Source organism: Gossypium hirsutum, chromosome D10 (assembly GCF_007990345.1).
Source record: "Gossypium hirsutum isolate 1008001.06 chromosome D10, Gossypium_hirsutum_v2.1, whole genome shotgun sequence".
NCBI classification, from domain to species: domain Eukaryota; kingdom Viridiplantae; phylum Streptophyta; class Magnoliopsida; order Malvales; family Malvaceae; genus Gossypium; species Gossypium hirsutum.
In genome coordinates, this window is record NC_053446.1 from 67,486,613 (window position 1) to 67,505,142 (window position 18,530).

At 32.4% G+C, this 18,530-nt stretch overlaps 2 protein-coding genes across 2 annotated transcripts; both read right to left on the reverse strand.

Annotated features, from left to right (window-relative positions):
• Positions 1-4,989: 4,989 nt before the first annotated feature.
• Positions 4,990-6,738, reverse strand: LOC107931783 (cation/H(+) antiporter 15). The gene is made up of 4 exons (XM_016863713.2): positions 6,305-6,738; positions 6,133-6,204; positions 5,976-6,060; positions 4,990-5,769 (listed from the first exon to the last, which is right to left on the reverse strand). Exons 1-4 carry the CDS (start codon positions 6,736-6,738, stop codon positions 4,990-4,992), a joined length of 1,371 nt encoding a protein of 456 aa, XP_016719202.2.
• A 2,667-nt stretch (positions 6,739-9,405) lies between these two features.
• LOC107931784 (cation/H(+) antiporter 15) lies at positions 9,406-12,203 on the reverse strand. Its single transcript, XM_041102081.1, has 3 exons — positions 12,174-12,203; positions 10,924-11,919; positions 9,406-10,548 (listed from the first exon to the last, which is right to left on the reverse strand). Exons 1-3 carry the CDS (start codon positions 12,201-12,203, stop codon positions 9,406-9,408), a joined length of 2,169 nt encoding a protein of 722 aa, XP_040958015.1.
• Between the last annotated feature and the right edge of the window lie 6,327 nt (positions 12,204-18,530).

Consider the following 18,530-nt stretch of genomic DNA (forward strand, 5'->3'; position numbering starts at 1 on the left):
AAAAAAGCTTACCTTTTAAACACAAATGACGCAACTTTGATAGTATCCTCTGAAGCCTTCGTTTCCACAGAAAGATTTCTCCTCTCCGTTTCTTCCTTCGTTTTTTCTCTTTCGATTTCACTGCTTTCGTTTTTCCCCCAATTTTGTTTCTGCAATGTATTGAATTCTGGCCACTGAAATACACATAAATTGGCATAAGTTAAAACACGGTACAGAAACGACGACGTTTCGCTGAAAGTTTAAGAAACATTTGCGGCGTTTTTTAAAAAACGCCACTAAATTTTAAAGTTAAAACAGAAACGGCGCCGTTTTAGTAAGCTGTAATGCACAATTCTGGCATTTTCTCAATAAACGCCACAAAAAATTAACAGAAACGGTGCCGTTGAGTTAATATATAGAAAATCCTAAGTATAAAAGCGTGTACAGAGACGACGCCGTTTAGCAAAAAATTGAATACACTTTCTCGGCGTTTATTCAAAAAATGCCGCTATAGCTTGTGTATTTGCGGCGTTTCTTGACAAGCGCCACAAATAATGAAGGTTCTAATCCGAAACAGCGCTGTTTTGCTCGGATTTATTGCACATTTCTGGCGCTTTCTTCTAAAGCGCCACTAAAAATTAATTTCCTTAAGTTAGACGTCGACGTTTAGCCAATATATCAAGTCACTTTTCCGGCGTTTCAAACACAAACGCCACAAAAAATTAACATAAACGGCACCGTTTAGTTAATATAGAGAAAATGCTAATTTAAGCCAAAATTTTAACTTATTTTTTTATTCCATTTAAACTAATATTAATTAAATACATCAATTGGTTTAGATTAAATTTTTAAAATATATTTTAAAAATACTAATTAGTGCTCTAAACCCAAAACCCTGATTTGACCCCAAAATTCCTAAACCTTAAATCCCAAACCCTAAATCCATACAAGTGTCCACCAAGCATTGCTATCCTATTAACATATGTAAGTTTAAATACAATTAATTAATCTGATTTTTATTCCAGCCAATTGATTTTTTTTGCTATTTCTCTAAGAATTATTGTTTTATCGTGCTTTAATATGGTGTTTTATTTCAGATTTGGTTGGTTAATATATAATTTTTATTTATGTTAAAAAATGTAAGAACATATTTAAAATATAAATTAAAAAAACTAAATAAGATCTGTTAACTTCTAACCCCTAACCCTATAACCGTAACCCTAAATTCATATATACAGGTGTCCACCAAGCTTAATTTGTTATTCCATTTACACATGTAAAAGATCTAAACCTAATACCCTAACCCGACCCACCTAAATCCCTGGCTAAACCATAAATCCCTAACTCCTAACTGGCCCATAACGTCTAACCCAGCTCCTAACACCTAAACATTAAACCTGATCAGCTCTTACATAATATATATATAGTACTCCTGATCAATTACAATAACCTTAAAATAGTAACCCGGCCCTAAATATGACCTAGCTAAAATCTTAAATTAATAATCATATATATACATATATATTATACTGAACAGAGCACTAAAAATACTGAACCGAAATGGGATATATAAGATGGGGATATCCTTCTGGATATAGCTTATATCGATTTTGAATAACCAAATCTTCACACAATTTTAAAGATTGAAATTAATATTATATCTTTTACAATTATATAAGAAATTAATTAATATATAAATTACAAAACACTAGTTAATCTAAATTGTAAACCATAAACCCTAAATTAAATCATAAATCCTTAACACATATTAACCTTAAACCCTAACCTTTAAACCATAAACCATAGACCAAATACGATAAACTAAACATATATAATAACCTACATTATATAATGCATGGTTAAGACCAAAACTCTGCGTTTTGGTTAATACATTTTCCGGCGCTTATCAAAAAGCGCCGCTAATACCATGATTTAGTGGCGATTTCTCGTGAACGCCACTAATTCCAGTATACATCAAGACTTAAACGCTGCGTTTTTGTTAATATGTTTTGCGGCGCTTATAAAAAAGCGCCGCTAATAATATACTTTAGCGGCGATGACCAACAAGCGCCACTAATTCTAATATACCTCATGTAAAAACTCAGTGTTTTGGTGAGTATATTTTGCGGCGCTTTTGTCCAAGCGCCGCTAATACTATGATTTAGCGGCGTTTCTTAATATGCGCCACTAATAACTGTATACATCGAGACAAAAACGTTGCGTTTTTGTTGTCAAATCTTGCGGCGCTTGTACGAAAGCGCCGCCAATAGTATGCATTAGTGGCGTGTTCGCTCTGCGCCACTAATTCTAGTATACCTCAAGACCAAACTCTGCGTTTTGGTTAAGATGTTTTGCGGCACTTACCACAACACGCCGCTAATATTATACTTTACCAGCGTTTTACATTAAACGCCACTAACTGTAACATACACCAAGACCAAAACGGTGCACTTTGGTTAGGATATTTTTGCGGCGTTTTCCCATAAGCGCCATAAATTGTAACATACCTCTAGGCCAAACTCTGCGTTTTGGTTAACATATATTGCGGCGCTTTTAGTAAGCGCCGCTAATACTTGCTTTAGCGGCGTGTTTTGTTAAAGCGCCACTAACCCTAATATACAGCGAGACAAAATGGTGCGTTTTTGTTTAGATTTTTGCGGCGCTTCAGCCATTGCGCCGCTAATAATTGATTTAGCGGCGATTTACTATAAACGCCACTAATTCTTGTATACATCAAGATCAAAACGATGCGTTTTGGTCTTCAGATCTTGCGGCGTGTGACGGTAAACGCCGCTAATTATGTTCTTTTATGGCGCTTTTCATGATGCGCCGCTAATGCCTGATATTTAGTGGCGGTTTATTTTTTGCGCCGCTAATGCGAGATTATTAGCGGCGTTTGTAGTGAAAACGCCACAAAATATGCCGCTAAAAGCCTCATTTGGTGTAGTGGACCTCAATATTTGAATGTGGTTGCCATTTTGATTTTCCACAGTCTTCTTGAATTTCCAGAATACTCCAGCCACTTCTGATTGAATTTTAAGAAGAAAATCCAACACATTCTTGTAAAATTATCAATAAAAGTAACATAATACTGACTACCTGCTAATAAAAGAGTTCTTTGATATCCAGAAATGTCTGTGTGAATCAACTGCAACTTACAAGTGGCTCTCCATGCTGTCTTGGGAAATGGCTTTCTATTTTGCTTTCCAAATTGACAAGCCTTACATGTCGGTATGTGATCATAAAGTTCTGAAAGATCAATTGCCAATTTTTTGGACTTCATCTGCAGTATCCTCTGATGGTGATAGTGTCCGAGCCTTTTATGCCACAACATTGTGAGGCTTTTTTTGATTAGAAAAGCTGATTGCTCCTCTTGCATTAGATTGAGGGAAAAACTCCTTCTTGCCATCTTAACTTTGAACATCTTTTGTCCTGTAGCATCTTCTATCACACATGCATTTTTCATGAACTTCACTTTGAATTCTTTCTCTACTAATTGACTAACACTAAGCAGGTTTTGATCAATATCAGGTACATATAAAACATCAGTAATGAACTTGGTACCTGAACAGCTTGTAATGGCTATAGTGCCCTTTCCTTTGACTACAATATAGTCACCATTCCCAATTCTAACCTTTTTGGACTTGGTACTCTTCAGTTCTTTGAACAACTCTTTGTCATGTGTCATATGATTAGTGCAACCACTATCAATGAGCCAACTTTCACTTGCTTCATGACTAGTGAAACAAGTTGCAACAAAAAGCTGATCTTCTTCTTCTTGATCTGCTACTTGCGCTTCATCTCCTTGTTGCTGATTTTTGTACTTACAAATAATAGCTTCATGTTCTATTTGGTTACACTTACTGCACTTTGCATCTGGTCTTCTCTAGTACTTGAAACAAGGGTGACCTTTCTTGCCGCAATGTTGACATGGAGGATAATCCTTTTTTTACTCCTAATCTTCTATTTCCAATTTTACTTTTGTTCCCAAAAGCAGAGCTTTCTCCACTCGTAGTGTGAAAATTTTTGTTCTTTGACCTCTTGTTCTTTCCATCATCTTGATGATTAATTAGTAGAGCACCTTTGACAACCCCTTCTTGCCTCATTATATGCCTTTGCTCTTGTGTTTGTAAAGCACTTAAGAGTTTCGCCAAAGTAATCTTTGACATATCATTCATGTTCTCTAAGGTGGTGATGGTAGCCTCAAACCTTTCAGGTATTGTTACAAGAATTTTCTTATCAATCCTTGAATCTGCTAGAGATGAACCTAACAACCTGACCTTATTGGCTTTGTTAAGGAGCCTTTCAGAATACTCATTGACTGTCTCAGTCTCCTTCATCTTCTGCAGCTCAAAATCACGTACAAGATTCAACATTTGCATCCTGCGAATTCTCTCGTCTCCCTCATACTCAGTCTTGAGATAATCCCATATCTCTTTTGCTAACTTTAGAGACATAATTCGCGTGAAAATAGTTGGTGAAACTGCATCAAACAAACATGCTTTTTCCTTTGATTTCCTTATCTTTTTTTTTTTGTGTGTGTGTGTTTTGATCTGTGCCATGGTGGGGTTGGTAGGCAATGTAGGAATCTCGTAGTCTTCTTCTACATCTTCCTAAAGATATATAGCCTCCAGTTAAATCTCCATTCGCACTGCCCAAATCTGATAATTATCTCCATAAAAAATATACGATGCAATGGAAGAGAAATTAATTTCAGCTTCCATAATTCAGCAAACACTAACACAGGTCCCTCAAGAAGAAAGTTCTAATACAAATTGTTGGTATTTTATCAGAAAAGAAAACTAAAATGATAAAGAAAACTGAACTGAGAAGTCAAGTAATTGAAATGGAAAAGGTACATTTTATTGAACTGAAACTAATTGTTTATATAGTAAACAAGTTAACAACTACTAACTAAAAATAGGCTAATAACATAATCATAATCTTTAAAAAAATCTCTAAAAAATCTGAAATAAATCAAAGTTATGATTATATCTAAAAATAGCTAGATTATGATAATTGAAGCAAATCTTCAACAATAACATTAGGATGACAAGAAGCGCGAGTCGCCAAAGCTAACGCCTCGCGGTCGTCAACTCCGCCAAGGAAGATCACTGCCATGGTATAAGAGAAGGTGGTTAATCTAATCGAGCTACGCAACCCTCTATCCACTAGAAGCCCGATCGTGCATGCTGCAGAGGCTTGAACGTTGGTGTTGAATATCCGCAACGTGCCGTCAATGCTATGTGCTTCTTCGCTATTGAAAAAGGGCATTACAATGAGAGGTGCATGTATCTTTTCAGACAGCCTGCAAATGGGTTGGTGTATGTACTTATAATGTGAAATCATTTGAAAGGGATGAATTTGAACCAATCCTTGTGATTTCTCAACGTAGTTGAGGAAAGCTCGAATGATGTTGTCCAAACTACTATGTTGGTTAAATTTCCTCAGGTGGTTCTTGTAAGAGGCTAATGTTGGAACACATTGACTAGCCATCGAAACAAGGTGGATGACATAGGCGCTGATGGGGCTAATTTCTTTGGGGTTCAAAGCTTCAAGGAGCCTAATGATGATTAGGGCGATTTCTTCATCTTGAATGCAAGTAACAATCTGTAAGTCTTCAACGGTTGAAGTCATCCTAAGTGACCTAATTCGTAGCCTGACCAAGGTAGGTAAATTGAACTTTTTCGTCACGGCTGGCTTGTACAACATTTCTATTAATGGAGTTATAATGGCATTTACAACAACAATGCCAATAGTAGATGTTGCATAAGTTTGTTCAGTTAGTAACTGCACAAAGATCTGAGCTTATTATAACTTGTAGGAAATAAGATTTTCAATGAAACATAGTTGAAAGAGTACGGAGCTGTAAATGTTTCCATCGAATGGATTGAATTAATTCCACAACACCTTGTAAACTCAAAATAAGGCTAAGCAAAATGGCAGATCTTTTCGACAACTTCATAGAAAATGAAACCAAGAGACATGCCACTAGCCTTCCTAAGCATCCCGCAATAGTCATAGCTCCATACATCATGAGCTCGTCCTGATTCTTTATCACCGATAAATTGGTGAAATAACCTATTCGAACGAAGAACAATGGAAGAAACAGTTCAAAGAGAATAAGTTCGCATGTCCGTATGATCGTTGTACCAAGTGGCCATCCGTCCGGTATTACGAATCCCATTATTACAGATGCCATACCAAAGGATGCTCCTATAGCGTCTGTGGTCAATCCCATTAAAAAAAAAGCAAAAGTAATATCGCTATAACATAAGATTCCTTCACCGATTTTCCTTTTGGTGTTATCTTGATGATCCAATACAACATTGGTCGTATAACGAAGAATGCAAACATGATCAATGAACATAGAGACAAGATAGCGTAGACCGATGTTTTCACATCTTGTTGTCCTAAAGCAACTCCGAGTATTTGAAAGGTGCCGGAAACAACCTCGTTGTGCTTCGCGACCGATAAAGAAATCTGCCCTACCTCGGAACTTAGGAGGTTGAGTTCATCTAATGCTCGAGTAATAACGATGAAATAACTTATTGACGACATGATTGTGAATTGTACGGGAAACGCACTGCCACTTGCTCCAGGGAGGAAATAATTTTGCCCTATGGCTACTGCAATAGTGAATATAATAGGAAAGACAAAGCAACAGAAGCCGAGTTTCCAAGTATGTTTGGCTGCTTTAGTTAACATTATAGCATCCATTTTGATACATACAACGAACATGTACAAGTACACCGCCATGTTCGACATAGTGGCAAGCACCACCATTTCTTTGGGTGCAAACATTTTTTCCATGAATGTTTTGTTGCGTCATTGAAGGTCCTAGGATAACTCCAGCCTGTAAAAACAAAACCATGTATTAAATTTTACCTTATAAATATGATATTGCGAGACCATCGAAGTCTTTCAGCGACATCTGGAGAGCTCGTCAAGTTTCCCCATGATCTCATCAAACCATTACGAGCTAATACCGACAGCATAGACAAGATCCAACCAACCAGGATCTTGGGACACTTATCTCACGAGTCTAAAATAAGACAAGCACATGTCTAGGAACCACACCCGTAACAAAGGCGGCTTGCTTGACATCTATACACTGCATCCAGGGGCAAAAACAAGGGGCCAAGCAGTGGACTTCCCCCAATTGTAAAATTATCATTTAGACCCTCAAAATATTGTAAAATTACATAATAATATAAAGATAAAATTATACTTTGACCCCTATAATTAAAAAGCTAAAAAGGATTATATTGAATAATTAAAATTTAAAGGGACTAGAAAAGGTATTATACCCTTGATTAAAATTTTCCATTTTAAAATAGTCGAAGCACATATCAGCCCTCTAGCTCCCCCATTGATCATCTATTTAACTATCTATATCTATATATTACCTTAAGACATGTGGGAATTTTCATAGGAACTTCGTCCTCCATGTGTTACACATCCACCAGATTTGAAAATTTTAAATTGTGCTCTGTATTTTTACAATTTTACTAGTTAGTTCAAATAGTTAATTTATTAGCTTTTCAATTAAAATATTATGTGGTTATATATTATTTGAAAGCGAATTTTTAAATAGATTAAATTCTTTAAAATAAAAGTTAGAGGACTAATTTTTAAATATACGAAGTGTAGAGACTTAGGGTCATGATTGTTTGAACCGATTGAACTGACTGAAGTACCAATTCGAAGAGAGGCATCAGACTAATTGACCTACAAAACGATATAAGCTAGTAGAACTAGGAAAAAACCGATTGAACTGTTTTTTTATTTTTTAAAAATATTTTAATTTTTGTGTTTTTAATGATTCATTTAATCGAATCATACGAACCAGTGGTTTGACTAATTCAACAACTATTTTGATTCTAAAAACTTTGCTTAAACGATATTTAATCTTCAAATTTTTATTCTATAATTTGACACAAATAAATAACCAATCCAAATAAAATCCAGATTTATCGTACTAGTATGTATAAAATGAAGCTCCAAAAGAAACTTCTTTTGTTTGCACATGGCTATACTAACGTTGGAGCTGCTTTTTTTTTTTTAATCATAAAAATTAGTTAAATTTCAAATTTGGTGCTTCCAATATGCCTAACTTTTATATTTAATATCTATAATTAATTTCTAAAATATTTTGGTCCTTATATTTTTACAATGTTATTAACCAGTCTGGAAAGTTAATATCATTAACTTTTCAATTAAAATGTGTTTGCATTGCTTTTTTTTTTTTTTGCATTATAAGACAATGGTTAAATTTTAGTTTTGGTCCCTATATATCATCTTCAACAATATAGGAGAAAATTACACTTAAGCACACCCAAACGTGTATCCTCCAAATTGTTGTCATAGTAATGATGCCAACTGAACTAAGGTTCAATCGACAAAATATTAATATTTCTATTAAAAGGTTTTAGGTTGTTATACCTATATTAATATTTAAAATTTTGATTGAGTTAGTGTCATCCTCAACCAGATTTTAACTCTCTCTCTTTTTTTTTTTTGCTCAATAAGAAGATTTTATTATAATCTCGGTTGTTAATTTATTAAAAATCCGTTATTTTTATGAAGGGATAAATATTATTTTGAGGGATATTTTTATGTTTTTATATAAATTCTAAAAAAATACACACCCATGATGGAAGTCAAAATAAAATCACGAACTCTACTCTCCCATTTTTACCATTTCAATATTTAATATTTATATCAATTTCTTATAACTTTTTCTAAATACATTATTGTTGTGCCATACTTAAACTAATGTAACTTATTTAGATAAGACTTTAAAAAAAGTAACTAAATATCAAAGTGTTGGGTGTAATAATAAGACACATTGCACTCTCAAGAAAAGAATGGAGTTTGAACCTTAGAGACGAATTGTTGAGAGAGACAGCTACGAATCTCGAACATGAATCGTAAAATGAATATAAAAAATAAAAATAGAAAACTAGAGAAGTAAAAATTATGATATAGAATTTAAAATGATGAAAAATTGTGAAAAACTTCTATTGACTTGGACAAACAAAAGTAAAAATTAATTTATTTTTCTTTTCTTTTATAATTAATTATAAATATATTGCTAAAAGCTTCTATAAAAATGCATTAGAGAAGAGGCTTCTTTGGATAAAAAAAATACTATGAGGGTTTACTCTACTAGGATTTTTCTATACACATACTATCTAAACTAAATTATTTGTAACCTCTTTGAAATCATAACTTTCTAATTATTGCAACAATAACGAAATTAACCGAGTCAAAATTAAATCGAAAAAAAGTATAAAATTTGTTATTTTTTATAGAATTAAATGTGTATTCATTTGTATTATGATCTAAGATCAATCCTATTTGGACCAAGTTTATATTTAAGTAAAATCCTAACTTGATCCAAATACTTGGAAAACAACTTACCTAGGTAAAAGAAAAGTAACTACAATTATCAAATTTTCGTTGGTTATCATCATGACGATGATGATGTTCCAACACTAAAACCGACATCTTCCCCCCGGAGAAATCCAACGTTGCTATGGCATCGCCAATAACCCCGAGCTCCGAATATTGCACCCAACTCTCCAACGCTTGTAACTCCGGGTTCGCATGGTGTTTCCCTACAACAACGAGATCATATTCACTTTTTAATGACCGAAGTGCTTTCATTACTTCCTCAACATCATCCGCCATCCATTCAAGACACTCAACACGACCATTGTTTAGATTCATAGCTTCAAAATTTCTAAACAAAGTGTTATCCGCTTCTTTTTCTATTTGATCTTCTAATGTATGAGTCCCTCTTAAATTAATCCTAAAGACCGTAATTGAAACATTCGGTTGACACGAAGCGCGACTCGCCAACGCTAAAGCCTCTCGATCGTCGCCTCCGCTGATGAAAATCACCGCCATGTTGTAGGAAAAAGTGGTTAAAATCGAGCTCCTTAGCCCACGGTCAACAAGTAACCCCACCGTGCATTTCGCCGTGGCTTGGATGTTAGTATTGAAAATCCGCAACGTACCGTCAATGTTATGTGCTTCTTCGCTTTTAAAAAATGGTACTATAATTAGTGGTGCATGTATTCTATCGGAGAGCCGACTAATCGGTTGGTGCATGTACTTATATGGCGAAATCATTTGAAAGGGCTGAATCTGAACCGGTCCTTTCGAGTGTTCAGAGTAGTTAAGGAAAGCTCGGATGATATTGTCGGAGACACTCGGTCGGACGAATTTCCGTAAGTGGTTCTTGTAAGGGGCTAATGTTGGAACACTTTGGCTAGCTACCGCGACAAGATGGATCACATAGGCACATAAGGGACTAATTTCTTGTGGGTTCAATGCTTCAAGTAGGCTAATGATGCTTGGGACATTGTCTTCATCTTGAATGCATGTAATGATACGTAACTCGCCGACGTTCGATGTTGTCCCGAGCGACCTGGTGCCTAGTCGGAGCACATCGAAATTTTCCTCCGCCGGTTTGTATAAGATTTCTATTATTGGGGTTATAATGGCATTTACCACAATGATGCTAACCACAGATGTTGCATATGTTTGATCATCTATTAGCTGTATAGACACAAACACCCACCATTATTATTAGTAATAAAAATTTTAAAAAGAAAGAAAAAGGGTAAATTATGTGGTTAGTCCCTGGACCTTAAAAAATTAAAAAATTAATCACCCTATATTAAAAAATTGCTTTAGAGCCCCTTTAGAAAAAAAATCATTTTAGCTTCCCAAACATTTATATTTTACTTCTGGGCCCTTTAAAAAAAATTGTCTAATGTCAAACCGACAAATTTTGATAGAAAATATTTACAATTTTAATGATTAGACTTAGTTTTTAACCTTTTAAGGACTAAATCTAACTTTTATCAAAGTACAGGGACTAACAGCATATTTTAAACAAAAAAAGGGAAAGAAAAAAAAGAAAAATCTGACCTGAAGGTGTTTCCATTGAATGGATTGAATTAATTCAACAAGACCTTGTAAGCTCAAAACAAGGCTAAGCAAAACGGCAGTGCTTTTCCTCATATTCATAGATGAAGCAAACACAAGACATGCTATTAACCTTCCTATGTATCCCACGATAACAATTGTTGCAAAAGTCGCACATTCCCCCCAATTTTGTATTGCCGATAAATTGGTGAAATATCCGATCCGAACGAAGAACAATGGAAGAAAAAACTCGTAAAGAATAAGTTCGCTTTTCCGTATAATCGTCGTCCCGAGCGGCGGTCCGTCTGGTGTAATAAATCCCATTACCATAAACGCCCCACCAAACGACGCTCCTATAGCGTCCGTGGTCACTCCCATTACAAAAGTCGACAGTAATATCGTTACGACATAAGATTCCTCCACAGGTTTACTTTTAGGTGTTTGTTTGATAACCCAATATAACATCGGTCGTGCCACGAAGAGCGCAAACACTATAAACGAACATAAAGAAAGGATGGCAAGGAAAGCGGATTTGGCTTCTTTTTGCACCGTAGCGACCCCGATGATAACGAAAGCGGCTGAAACCATCTCGTTCAGCATCGTAATAGACGAAGAAATTCGTCCTAGCTCGGAACTTAAAAGATTGAGTTCGTCTAAAGCACGCGTAACAACGATGAAATAACTCAACGACGAGACGACGCTGAATTGGACCGGAAACGGATTTCCGGGGTTTAAACCGGGGAAGAAACGTTGTTTCGCCATGTCAACCGAAACAATGAGTACAATAGGAAAAGCAAGACAACATACACCAAGTTTCCATGTATGTTTGGCTGCTCTTGTTAACATTATTGTATCCATTTTGATACATACGATGAAAGTATATAAATTACACGCCACTTGTGACAATGTTGCAATTACCACCTCTTCTTTTGCTGGAAACATGCTTTCCATGTATGCTTTGTTACGACCAAGAACAGAAGGTCCTAAAATCACACCAGCCTGTAATAAAAACCCATATAAGAACATTATAAACATAATAACATGAAAAGAAATTAGAAACTTACCAAGAGATGGCAGACAAGTTTGGGTTGTTTCAATGGTCTAAGAATAACATGGATGACCCGAAAGACAACTACAGACAAGATGACTTGAAGCATTAAGACAGGGAAGATGTGGTTTAAAGGGTTTTCTTTCCAAAACATGCTATTGTAATGCAGATTTTTATTCAAGAAGACGCATACTGTAGAGCTAACCAGCGTTGCGTTTGGTGAAGTTGAAGCCATTTTTTCCCTTCGAATTATGTTTCGAAGGGAATGCGTAAAGAACATAATGACAGGAACTTGATTATTATAATTAAGATGTAATTAATCAAACAAATGTTGGTTAAACTTGTAGTTTGTTACTAGGATACCTGTTGTGTTTTTTAGTTTATTTAGGTTTGGTTTTGGTTGTCCTTCTAAAACAAAATATTAATTAATTGTCACATAACATAATACAACCCTCCCATTAACAAATATTCTATATTTCTATTCTTAACCTCTTCATTATTTTATTGTTTTCAATTTTAAAAATAAAAAGGGATGAAGTTGGAGTATTTATGTAAGGTTATATTTTTTGAAAATTAAGAATTTAGTCCATATATTTGTATTTCTAAGAATTTAGTCCCTGTATGTGTATTTCTAGAAATTTAGTCTCTCTACTTTTCAGATTTCATAATTCAAGTCCAATTGTTAATTTTGTTAATTTCTAGGAAATGATGTGTCTTCTTTTAATTGGACGTGATCATGGATGATATAGTGGAAAAGGTTCATAAAATAATTTCTCCATTTAAAAACTAGTTCAATATCTTTGTGCGAATCAGTATATCCCAAACATATATACCAATCAATTTCTAATCTAACCGGTTTAATTGATACGTCTTATTTGATTCCAAAAACATTGAATTTATCATAATAAATTGAGTGATTAATAGTTAAAGTCTAGATTAATTAATTAAATGGGTAAACTATACTAGTAATCACCCAACTATTAATGAATTTCTTTTTGAGTCACGTAACTATGAAAGATTACAAAATAATCACTCAACTATTAGGAAAATTCTTTTTTGGTTACAAAATGGTCATCCCACTATTCAATTTTGTCTTGATTCTAAAAAATCTAACCTTCAACATTTACGCATTGTGTAATTTAGTGTTTTTTGTAGTTTTGCTTTTCTTTGTGACTCTTTCACCTAAAAAGCTAGAAAAAACAAATTTATCTACTAAATTTGATTGAAAATATACAAAAAATAGAAACACTCAAAAATCAAAGATAATAATTTTCATATTTTCTCATTCTTTTAAAATCAACCCTCAATGTCACAAAGAAAAACAAGACTATAAAAAAGAAAAAGACCAAATTACACAATGTGTAAATGTTGAGGGTTATTTTTTAGAATCAAGACCAAATTGACATAATTTATAAATGTTAAGGGTTAAAGTTTCTATTATGTCAAATTTAAAAGCAGACAATGTCAGCCAATTGGTGACCAAAAAAGAAATTTTGAATAGTTGAGTAAGCATTTTGTAAGTTTTCATAGTTGGGTGACTACTAATGTAGTTTACCCTAATTAAATTTAGTTACAAATTTTCAGTTTTGGTAATTATCTTAAACTAACAACTACTTTTTTTTCTTTTTTTCAATCAAATTAACTTATATTATGTTATAGAAGATCAACTATTCATAATGATAAGGGTTCAAGAGGGTCAAGTGCGATGAAGTGAAATATCTTCTTATTTAAGAGTTAGGGAGGAGTTATGAGTAATTCTAGGCATTGTATCAAAAAGAACAGGTATAATAAGAACCTATAATGAAATTAATGTTAAAAAAAAACCTCAATCTTATTTCTTATTAATATTAAATATTAAGGATAGAAAAGAAAATGTCAAATTCTACTATTAATCCCTGTATTAAGTATACGTTATAAATTTAGTCTATGTATTCTAATTTGGTCATTTTTAGTTTCATTAGATTTTGAATTTGAATAATTTAGTTCTCGCTAAACGGTAGTCATTAAATTTGTTAAGTTAAATTTATCTATTTCTAAAATCTTATGTAACATACATATTATCACATGTGTAATGTCATATCGACTTATTATTTTCACATAATACTCATAAAGAAGATAGGTCATTTTAGTTAATAGGTTTAAGAAGTACTGTTTAAGTTATGACTAAAATTCAAAAAGTATAGAGACCAAATCCACAACTACGTATACTACAGGACTAATAATGGAATTTTATCTAAAGAACATAATTGCTACCAATTTTTTCAGGACTAAAATTTCGAAATTCGGAAAGTACAAAGAATAAAATTGACCATTTCGGACTAAAATTAACTAAATTAGAGTACAAGGACAAAACCCATAACTTATACATAGTACAAGGACTAATAGTAGAATTTGACCAAAGAAAGAAAGTGGCAATCTTGCAAATTGTAAGGATTAGTCAATGTGAATATGACAATATTGCCATAAATAAAGAAAATAATTCAGGTTTAGGTAACTATTATTATATGATAAAAGAATTTACTATTATTAAGAACTTATTAAAATATTGCTTTTTCCATTCAAAGGTTTTAGGATAATATATTAAATAAGTCCTTAAATTAGTATATTGCTTATTTAGATAAAACTCGTATGGATTTTCTTAAAAATCTGACTAAGTCATATGCTTTTTTTTCTTTTGACCAAGCCATATTTTTTAATAATTACTTATAGAAGACTTTAATTTTAAGTGCAAGTAATTAAAAAAAAGGGTAAACTAGCTAGGTGGGTCACTCAACTTTTAGGGCATTTTCATTTTAGTCACCTAAAATGAAATCCTTGAAATTTCATCACTCGACTTTTAAGGTGTTTTCATTTTAGTCACTCAAGCGTTAAATCTTTAACAACGGTTTACTGTACATACCACATCATGTTTACACTTTCATTTTGGTTACCCAACTTCTACGTTGATTTCATTTTGATCACGTATTGATCGGGGTAAAAAAAAAGATTAAAGTGAAAAAGTGGTAGAAACTAAAAGAATACATTAAAAATTAGTCAAGTTGTACTTATTTATCCCCTTGTCGAAAGTTTTGATTTTTTTCAATATTGAAAATTTAAATTTCAAAATATCAAAATCAATTAAATAAATTATTAAAAAATTATGCTTTGATAGTGTCAACCGATTTTTTACTAAAATATTGAAAGTAATTAAATTAATTAATTTAATCTCCTTGTAAAATTTAAAATTTTATTTTATATTTCCAAATTAAAATACCCAAATTTCTTTTGATTATAATCTTGAATCTTCCATGTTAAGTTAAAAGAAAAAAAATCGTTGCAATTAATTAAATAAATAAATTTTATCTTCCATGCCAAACAAAAACTATTCTTTTTATTACTTCTTCACCCAATCGAAGAATTAATTACAAGGGCTTTTCTTTGCTTTTAGATTAGTATGGAAGATTTGAGATCATATAATCAAATGAAATTTAAGTTTCACAAATAATTATTAAATATAAGTTAATTGAGTTGATTTCGTTAAGGATAATCTAGAAAATAAAAATTTAAAATTAGATAAGTGAGCAAAACAACTGCTTTGTTAAATTTTGATTTTATATATAAGGTATAATAACAAATTTAGCCATCAACATTTACAAATTTTCAATTTGATTTTGACCCATACTCTTTTATTGGAATTAAATTATAAATTTTTGAAACTAATAAGGCTAATGGGTCAAAAAGGCCCTAGTAACAAATTAAAAAAATAAAATTAAGTCTTTTAAACTTTAAAATTTGTAACCAAATTATAATAAAAAGTTATAAAATTTTAAAATTATAAATTTTTTATTAAAAAATAACAATACCAACCCAATGAGTTTTAAAAAAATTGACCCTACTCTTTTATTGGGTTAAAAATTATAATTTTATAAATTTTATAAATTTTTTCATAATTTTTTTCAATTTTTTTATTTTTTAATAATTTTTAAATTTTAAAAGGGCTTAATTTATTTTCTTTTAATTTGTTACTAAGGTCTTTTTGACCCTTTAGCCTTATTAGTTTCAAAATTTTCTAATTTACTTCCACTAAAAGAGGGGTCAAATTGAATAAGTGTATAAAAATTGAGTGCTAAATTGAATAAATATATAAACACCAAATTTTAACGGAGTGACTTTTTTCCTCACTCATCTAACGTACATGGGTTAATTTGTCCATTTTTTCAGTAGAATGGTTGAAATACAATCCAATGTATAGTGTATTTATAACAAATCAAACTTAGATAATTATGTATGATAATTACACCATGTTTGAGATTAACCCAAACCTGAACTAATCCAACCTATAAACATCTCTACTCTTAACTTAGATATATATATATATATATATATATATATGAATATACACCCACTCATCCACATATGTTATTAACTTTTCTTTTTTTGTGCAAGACACTCAGAATTCAATATTGTATCAGTTAAATTGAATGTCAAGTGCCTAGGTTAGATCCTAAATGGGACTCATCCACATATGTTATTAACTTTTCTTTTTTTGTGCAAGACACTCAGAATTCAATATTGTATCAATTAAATTGAATGTCAAGTACCTAGGTTAGATCTTAAATGGGGACAAAGCACTTTAGACCTCTATTTTCTTTGTATATAAATCTCAAGACCTTGCTGAAAGCATATCAAGCTTCTTAGAATTGACCTAAAAGGGGTTGGAAGTACTATTAATTATTAAAGATAAATAATTAAGAAAATGACAATATTGTTTAACAGCCAGTTTTTAGTGAAATCGGAACAATGGTTTCGGAACCACGAACCCGAGTCTGAAAGAAAATTTATTTTAATATTATTTCATGATCTGCGTTATGATTGAAATATCTTATAAAAATTTCGTAAAGAAATTTTACCAATTACATGTTTAATTGATAAAAGGACCAAATTGCATGAAATGCAAAGTTGAGTTCTAGTAGCTATAAGTATCAAATAACTATGGAATTCAAAATTAGATATCCTTATATGGCAAATAGACCATTAAGAGGAGTTATTAGATAAGTATGATGATTCATCTATGGAAAACTAATTAAAGAAAAGGATGAAATTGGAAAGTAGAAATAATAAAAGATGATAAGTAATTAAATAATGGAAATATCATATTTTTCATCATCTTTCCCAAGAAACCCTAGTTAGAAGAGCTTTAAGGTAAAAAGCTTGTTTGGCTTAATTAGGTATGTTTCTTTGTCTCGTTTTTAGTAATTTTTATGTTTCCGAGATCGTATAAGCTTAATTTAACTATCTCGGGGATTTATTTTCAAATTTATTAAGGTATTAAAGTTTTACCATGGATGAATATGCATGAATTTTGAAGTTTTATGGTAGAAAAAGAAAAGTTGTTGATAGAGAAACAACTTTTGTAAAGTGAATTTTGATGAAATTATGATTTAGGGACTAAATTGAAAAGTTATAAAATTCATGGAAAAATTCTAATTTTTTGAATTATATGGGCTGATATTGTTACATGTAAAACTCTACTAGTCTTGGAATAAGGATTAAATTGCATGAATTTCATTTTCAAAGCCTAGGGATAAAATTAGAATTAATTAAAAGTATAGGGGCAAAATGGTAGTTTTGCCTAAGATGTGAATTGGATTGAATTGAGTATAAATTGTATTAAATTGATGTTAAATTCATTCGTATAGACCCGAATAGATCAAATACGGAGTTAAATCGAGGAAAAGAGAAAGTAACGGAGTTAAATCGTGTAACTAAATTGTGTATATTTATATGTTTGAATTTGATGTTATATTTTTGAATTGTATAAATGTCATATATATGAAATTAATCACATATTCGGTAATGCTTGATAAATAAAAAATCCCATTTGGATAAATGAGATTCGATGGATACAGGGTTCCTAAATTGGTTGTGGTAATGCATATGTTGCATACACACCACAGCTCGAAAGAGCGTCCCGTTATTAGCCCTCTCGAGCTTCCCGTTATATGGTTCTTACGAGCTTCCCATTAATAGCTCTTCGGAGCATCCCGATCGGTTGTGATCCTGCATGTGTTGTGGACACACTGCAACTCTTATAAGTGTTCCGTTAAATGGCTCTTCGTGAGCTTCCTGATTAAAGGCTCTTTGTGAGCTTCCCGATATGGCTCACTTGAACTTCCCGATACACGACTATCCGGAGCTTCTTGTTAATGGCTATTCGAAGCTATCCGTTATTGGCTCGCATGAGCTTCCTGATTATGGCTCTTATGAGCTTCCTATTATACAACCTGGATAAGCTTCTTGTTACATGGCTTACATGAGCTTCTGTTATATGTGCTCGAGAGAGAGTTTCCCGTTTATGTGCTCGTATGAGCATTCTCGGATATGAATTGACGATTTACAGCTTTGTACACTTCATGTGTACTACCCTTGTATCCATCGATATTTTAAATGATTTAACGGGTAAAGTTCCAATATGAGATAATATGAATTGAAGATAAGTTATTATGAGAAATGCTTGAAATACAAAGATAAGATATCTATGTGTTTATAGACAATTGAAGTGACAAATACATGTATGTGGAAT

Bases quoted from the DNA above. Each gene is read 5' to 3' on its own strand.
- LOC107931783 (XM_016863713.2), bottom strand. From the start codon at position 6,738: ATGGCGGTGTACTTGTACATGTTCGTTGTATGTATCAAAATGGATGCT. The intron at 6,061-6,132 runs GTACAACGATCA...TCGTTCGAATAG, and splicing joins ACCGGACGGATGGCCACTTG to GTTATTTCACCAATTTATCG. The intron at 5,770-5,975 runs GCTAGTGGCATG...ATCTTTGTGCAG, and splicing joins ATTGCGGGATGCTTAGGAAG to TTACTAACTGAACAAACTTA.
- LOC107931784 (XM_041102081.1), bottom strand. From the start codon at position 12,203: ATGGCTTCAACTTCACCAAACGCAACGCTG. The intron at 11,920-12,173 runs GTTAGCTCTACA...TTTTTATTACAG, and splicing joins CTTCACCAAACGCAACGCTG to GCTGGTGTGATTTTAGGACC. The intron at 10,549-10,923 runs GTCAGATTTTTC...GTGTCTATACAG, and splicing joins TTCAATGGAAACACCTTCAG to CTAATAGATGATCAAACATA.